Source organism: Nicotiana sylvestris, chromosome 9 (assembly GCF_000393655.2).
Source record: "Nicotiana sylvestris chromosome 9, ASM39365v2, whole genome shotgun sequence".
Taxonomy (NCBI): domain Eukaryota; kingdom Viridiplantae; phylum Streptophyta; class Magnoliopsida; order Solanales; family Solanaceae; genus Nicotiana; species Nicotiana sylvestris.
Window position 1 is genome coordinate 73,345,484 of NC_091065.1, and position 6,524 is coordinate 73,352,007.

General features: G+C 35.9%; 1 protein-coding gene across 1 annotated transcript; it reads right to left on the minus strand.

The window, feature by feature from the left end:
* Positions 1 to 4,468: 4,468 nt before the first annotated feature.
* On the minus strand, positions 4,469 to 4,909 carry LOC138877759 (secreted RxLR effector protein 161-like). The gene has a single exon (XM_070157395.1). It carries the CDS (start codon positions 4,907 to 4,909, stop codon positions 4,469 to 4,471), a length of 441 nt encoding a protein of 146 aa, XP_070013496.1.
* Positions 4,910 to 6,524: the final 1,615 nt, after the last annotated feature.

The following is a 6,524-nucleotide window of genomic DNA, read 5'->3' on the forward strand; positions in this document are numbered from 1 at the left end:
AGTACAATATAATAATGCAGAAAATGAGATAAACATTACTCCCTCCATTCCAATTTATGTGAACCTGTTTGACTGGGCACGAAGTTTAAGAAAAAAATGAAGACTTTTGGAATTTGTGGTCTTAAACAAGTCCAAATGGGGCCCAGAGTATTTGTGTGGTTATAAAAGCTTCTCATTAAGGGTAGAGTTGTAACTTTAAGCTAAATTGTTACCAAATTTAGAAAGGGTTCATTCTTTTTGGAACGGACCAAAAAGGAAATAGGTTCACATAAACTGGAACAGAGGGAGTATAAAATGCAAATAAAGAACAAAACTGCTAAAAACAAATGTACCTATATCAATTGACCCATACTTTAGATTCAGCATTCCACATATTTGTGTTGGAATCCCATGTAAACCCGCTCATCCCATTTTAAAATGTGTCATAATACTTGCTAAATTTTATTTTAATATTTCTCATTCGGTTATGAACTCTCTCCTTGGTAAAAACTTTATCTTGAAATTTTGATTGCATCTCTTTCACTATATTGTCAATCGCGTGTACAGTAAAAGTTCCACCAACCCTGTTTCCAAATGTGTGCTCATGATAGAATGCTTCAATTAAGGCATCATCCATAGCATTTGACCAAATACAAACAGAAGTGTTATCTGAAAGATTTGTTTCGCTTGAGGATGCCTTTGACCTTTTCGGCATATTGATAACTACATAATTAAGAGATATTCATAAGACTTAATGAAAAATTTATCAAACATAATATTTGTAAGAGTTATAAAATAAAATAAATTATATTTTATTCAAATAATAGCCGACATTACTTTCAAACAACATCAAATAAATAAACACGAAAAAATTCGTTGACTTTTTCTCTCCTAGAAGATTAAACTTGATAATTAGCCTACATGTCAGCTGTTATGCCATCCCTAATCAACTCCCCCCTTCTAAACTCATTATTACTTTCCCTAGGATTTGGTGGTTCTTCATGCACATCATTATCATTCACAAGCTCCGCATCAACTTGTGCAAGTAACTCATCATTTGGGTCTGCACCTCTTAAGTAGTTGTGCAAAATACAACATGCAAAAATAATAAGCTTTTGGGTTTCAACACCATATGACGGTTCAGTTGAACTAGAAATTATAGGAAATCTCTTTTTAAGAACTCCAAAAGCCCGTTCAATAGCATTACGCAAAGATGTGTGTCGCAGATTAAATAATTCACGAGGATTTCGAGGTAGATTTCTTGAATACTCTTTCAAGTGATAACGCTCCCCACGATAAGGCGTAATAAGTCCACTTCTCAACATCAATCCAGCATCAATAAGGTAGTGTTTTCCTAAAGATAAAAAGTAAAATTTTTAATTATTTATTCATCACATCTAACTTTCCCTATATAAATATATGAAATATTTACCTTCTCGAAGTTTTAGCGGATCTTGTCTATTTAACGCTTCCTTCATGATTCTTGAATCAGATGTCGTCCCTTCCCAACCAGCTAACACATATGTGAATTTTAAATCAAATGTGCATGCAGCCAATACATTTTGTATTGGATAATTTTTTCTTCCACGGTATCTGGGTGCTTCACGTTGTGAAACTTTAATGCGTATATATATTCCATCAATTGCACCAATACAATCCTGACATTATTATAATAAATTATATGTAATCAACCTTGAATTTAGCTAAAAGTTCAATAAAATTGTATTTGTGTTCACCTTAAAATATGAGTAGAATCTTGGGCTACTGGCAATTTCAGAAAGAACTTGAAAGCCATCAGGTTGTTTAATAAATTTTTCATATAACCCCAAGATCGCACGCAGGACAATATGAAAATGACGACTAACCGACTCCCCATATCATCGAAAGATAAAAGCTTACTCGTGATTTGTCGTATTATGTGCTAACAGGTAAAGTGGTTTTACAACTTGCTCTTCAACTGTAGCTTGAAGTGTTGGTCTAAAATCACCCTCTCTAACTAACATCTCACATAGATCGGTAAAGGCTAAAGGGGTCATTCTTATAATATTACGACAAAGTTTAGTTGAGAATAAATGACTCAATAATTCATGTCTAACTTGTTCACTTTCCAGTCGTATATCATGTGTGATCGTACGTTGGTCATTTTCAATTTCACGTACATAAGTCCAAAACCAAATAGCTACTAAGCAAGCAGCATATGTAGCTAAAGAGCTCACTTGTTCCAATATCTGTCTATTATTTTGATTATTCCGATCAGCCATCTATAATAAAATTAAGTGAGATACATCAACCAATTAACTACATAAAATAAATATGAACCGAAAATAAACTCTTCTTCATAGAACACATTATGAAGTATGTAGGAGAATTCAGATACATACTAATAGGATTGTACAAAAAAGAGAATTCTAGCCAAATATTTCATCACATTACACTAAATTAATTAAGTAAACAAAAAAATATATAAGCAAATTTATTTGTTACAACAGAAGCCACACATAATTCATGTGAATACACAAGAAAAGAGATGGAAAAAATAATCTTAAATTTCTGAAAAGATTCAACAAAGTGAATCAAAACCAACATCGTCTCTGTTCCCTGCCCCCAAATTTTCCAGTAAACTAAAATTAAAAGCCAAAAGTATCCAGCTAAAACCAACAATAATGGTACATAATAACAATGAGCAAAAAGCACATGACACACAATAGCAACAGTGGAATTAGTTAAAAGAGATGACTAGTTGCACGGCAGAAAACTAACCTTTCTGCTGAAAACTAATCATGGGGTAACAACAGGAAGAAAAGATATGAAAACTAACCTGTAAAAATTTTGTTGGAAAGAGACGATACGTCGTTGACTAGTTGCACGGTAGAAAGAAGATGGAGACAAAGTACTTATTAGTTTGGTGAATATAATATAAATAATAGGGTAAAGGGTAAAATTGAAATATAGAATAATAAGTGTGGGCATAATTGAAAAGGAAAATACGGAACAAACCCACTACACCGATTTGGTTGTTTCATAAAATGGGGTTTTTCATTGTACCGGAACAATGGATTTAACAATACGATACAATCAGTTTTATATTAACAATCAAAACAAACATTGTATCTGGGGTAACAATACAATGCAATACAACCGGAAACAACCATCCAAACAACGCGTAAAAAATTAGATCTCCCGGTATCATCTCTGAACTCAATAAAATCAGGGAAACAAGCAGTGAGAAGGGACGATGATAGCATGAATTCTCGTCCAAAAGATGAGAATTTATTAAAAGTAATCCCAATTCGCGTACAGACTTAGCAAACTAAAAGAGAAAAATTCAATTAGAATGGAGTGACAACAACAAATCTGCGACGAGGTGGTGGACTGACGCATGAAATGAATAAGAAGAGAAGAGCAATAATAAGAGCTATGAAAAATGGGCTGACATCCAAACCGCTATCCACCTCGGTGCACACCATCTTTCCCATTTTCGAATTGATCAAAATATAATCCGACAAGTGATGGCTAGAAGACGAAAAGCGCTTTTGCCAATCAAATCGATCTACTCTGCAGTGTGAGCAGGCAATCCTTTATGATTATGTAGGTAGCGCAATCCTTTATAATTATGTAGGTGGCTTAATTTTCATGGAGTATATAGTATTTGGCATTTTTGTTAGTTTGAAAATTGGAGGTGTGAAACTTCTCTACTTGTCTACTGGTTATTAATTAATGCAAAATTAGGAAGACTTTCCAAGTCAATGTCCATTTCTTACCTATCCCTTCTTTCATTTCTAGTTTTTTCTTAGTATTAGCCTCCTTATACGTGACGTGACGGTTGGGTTATGAAATTTAATTTGACCAAGTCTCTTGCTAGGAAACTACTACTCTTAATTAATAGCTTCCAATGATTATAATATTAGATAAACATTTGTTAGGGTTAAATGATATTTGTTGTTACTTTAATTTGTAACTTCAGAATTAAATTATTTGGTTTAACATAAACATCACGTATGAATTACTAGTATTTTGATTGTCTACCTGCTCCTTTCGCATTTCACCGTGTGAATGATGTAAGTGTATTTCACTTCATGCTTAAAATAATAAATTACATCGAGAATATATACACAAAAGTTAGACACATAAGTCAACAATGCATCCCCGAGATCACGCCTTCTACCTACAATATTTGACTATCTATCCGACATACAATCTTATATTTGAAATATTCTCTAACAATATCTAACACTTCCCCTCAAGATGGAGCATACATGTTATATGCTCCAAGCTTGCTACAAATGTGTTCAATCCGAGTTCCTCTAAGGGACGTAGTAAGCACATCTGCCAACTGATCATTTGAACCGACGAAGCTGGTGGCAATGCATCCGGACTCAATCTTCTGCCGAATAAAATAACAATCTACCTCTATATGTTTCGTTCTTTCATGAAAAACGGGATTAGAGGCAATATGAAGGGCAGCTTGATTGTCACATATAAGCTTCATCTATTTGAATTCGACACATTTCAAGTCTTGGAGGAGTTGTTTCAACCAAATAAGCTCGCATGTAGCAAGGGTCATAGCTCGATATTCTGCTTCTGCACTAGATCTGGCAACAACATATTGCTTTTTACTTTTCCAAGAGATTAGATTTCCCCCAATCATGATACAGTACCCAGAAGTAGATCGTCTATCTGACGGAGAACCTGCCCAATCAGCATCAGAATATCCAACAATGTCTGTGTGACCTTTGTCTTCATATAATAGTCCTTGCCCTGGAGCTTTTTTGATGTATCTTAGGATGTGAATTACTGCGTCCCAATGATCTTTACACGGAGCTTGGAGAAACTGACTAACTACACTTACTGCAAATGAAATATCAGGTCGTGTGATAGTAAGATAATTTAGTTTACCGACCAGTTTTCGATATTTGTCAGGGTCATTCATGGCTCTGTCACGACCCAAACCGAAGGGCCGCGACGAGAACCCGGTGCCTTACTCAACCGAGTACCAACGTAACATATCTTTCTTATCATACTATCATGAGTAAATGAGCCAGAAAACCCGTCATGCGATAACAAGAATAAAACATAAGGGAATACTCAACATATGAAGACCCAACATGATATACAAACTTATATATGTGACATACGGGCCTATAAGGACGACATGACCATTTGTAAACTCAAAACATAGGCCGACAAGGCCATACAAGTATCCATACACCTGACATCTGTCTACAAGCCTCTAAGAGTACATAAAATCATAAAGGTCGGGACAAGGTCCCGCCATACCAATCAATACATATCCAAAGCATACTGACCAAATAGGCAACTCCGGAGCAAGTGGAGTGCACCAACACCTTCGCTGAGCTGATAGCCTACTAGGAGGACTGTCAACCTATCAATCGGGACCTGCGGGCATGAAATGCAGCGTCCCCAGGCAAAAGGGACGTCAGTACGAATAAAGTACCGAGTATGTTAGGCAGGAAAGCATAAACAAGAACAGTAATGTAAAGAGAGAGATAGAGGAGATACAACCTGTAACATCAGAGTGCCTCTGGGGGTTACTGATATGAAATGCATAATACATATATATACATAAACTTTTTAAAACATTCGCCTCTGTGGGCATCATCATCATCATATCGTACCCGGCCTCAAAGAGGACTCGGTAAAAGCGTACCCGACCATCATAAGGTTCGGTAGAATCGTACCCGGCCACGTGGAGCTCGGTAAACCCAACTGATCAGTGGTTGCACAATAGGTGCCGTACCCGGCCGACTATAGCGCGGCTCGGTAGAGTAAAATAGATACTATATATAATGCATGCTAGACTCATGGAATCACCTTCTAAACCTTTTGGAGTGACTTAAGAGCACTATGGACATCCATACCCTCAATATGAACCTTAGTAGGATTCAAGGATCATACACACTTGCTTAGAATAATTTTATAAGGAAAGAACAACATGGACAACCTTAGTTGCTAGGAGTAGATCCGTTATGAAGTAGCGTATTCATTTCACTTTAGATCATGCCAAAAGAAAGAAGAAAGTGCCTTAACATACCTTAAACCCGTTGAGTCCTTAATCACTTCCAAGCAACTCTTCAAACAAGTCAACTCAATCTATCATAGTATAAGGAGATTCAAAATCAGTGCTGAGCAAAGGCTAAGTCTATAACTTAAGCTAGTAGCTCGTTTACGTAAATTTTGGCAGCATCTCCCTTGTAACAAGGGCCTCCTCCAATACCATATACAAACAACAATGACCAGAGCAATCCATCAATACATAATTATCAATATCAAGACACCATATAACAACAACAAGTCACAACTACATTACGACGAGCGGCAAGCTCCGATTGGAATCCGTATACCCCTTATCAATCCTTATAGACTTCTTACTTCAACATAAAAGTATCATTAACATGATAATGAAGTCATTAATCAATGATTCCAGCCTTATACCATATATTTATAACAACGAAAATAATCCACAACTTCAACTATCCTCAATTAGCAACTTTATTCACTAGTTCATGTCTAGCCCATCCATTTAA

Coding starts and splice junctions, on each gene's coding strand:
- LOC138877759 (XM_070157395.1), bottom strand. CDS start 4,909: ATGAATGACCCTGACAAATATCGAAAACTGGTCGGTAAACTAAATTAT.